The 316-nt window shown below is 37.3% G+C and overlaps 1 protein-coding gene across 1 annotated transcript in view; it reads left to right on the top strand.

The window, feature by feature from the left end:
• The window catches only part of LOC119581704 (calponin homology domain-containing protein DDB_G0272472-like), a gene marked incomplete at its 3' end in the record, with an annotated part of 10,373 nt that overhangs the window by 8,459 nt on the left and 1,598 nt on the right, over nucleotides 1–316 (top strand). Inside the window, 1 exon segment of the mRNA XM_037929829.1 lies at nucleotides 96–214. Coding sequence (XP_037785757.1) covers nucleotides 96–214 — 119 coding nt within the window.

The following is a 316-nucleotide window of genomic DNA, read 5'->3' as shown; positions in this document are numbered from 1 at the left end:
GGGGGGGAGGATATAGAGGGATGAGGCAAGTATTACAGAGAAAGAGGGAAAGAGAGAAGAGAAACAGAAGAAATAAAATGCATTTAATCTTTCAGGTGTGGAATTTCTTCACTCGCTCACATCTTATTACTGCTCCCTCTGTGATGTCTTCATGAGAGACAAGGGTGAAGCTGTCAGACATCCTGAGTCAAAGATACACACTTCAAATTACAAGGTAAGCTGTCAAAGAGTCATTACCAGTGACAAGTGTTTATTTATTTATTATTATGGGAAGTATTTTTGTAGGCTTTGTATATCATACTTGAAGTATGATATA

This window comes from Penaeus monodon, chromosome 15, assembly GCF_015228065.2.
Source record: "Penaeus monodon isolate SGIC_2016 chromosome 15, NSTDA_Pmon_1, whole genome shotgun sequence".
Taxonomy (NCBI): domain Eukaryota; kingdom Metazoa; phylum Arthropoda; class Malacostraca; order Decapoda; family Penaeidae; genus Penaeus; species Penaeus monodon.
The sequence above is the reverse complement of the archived record's forward strand: the minus strand, read 5'-3'. Positions and strand labels throughout refer to the sequence as shown.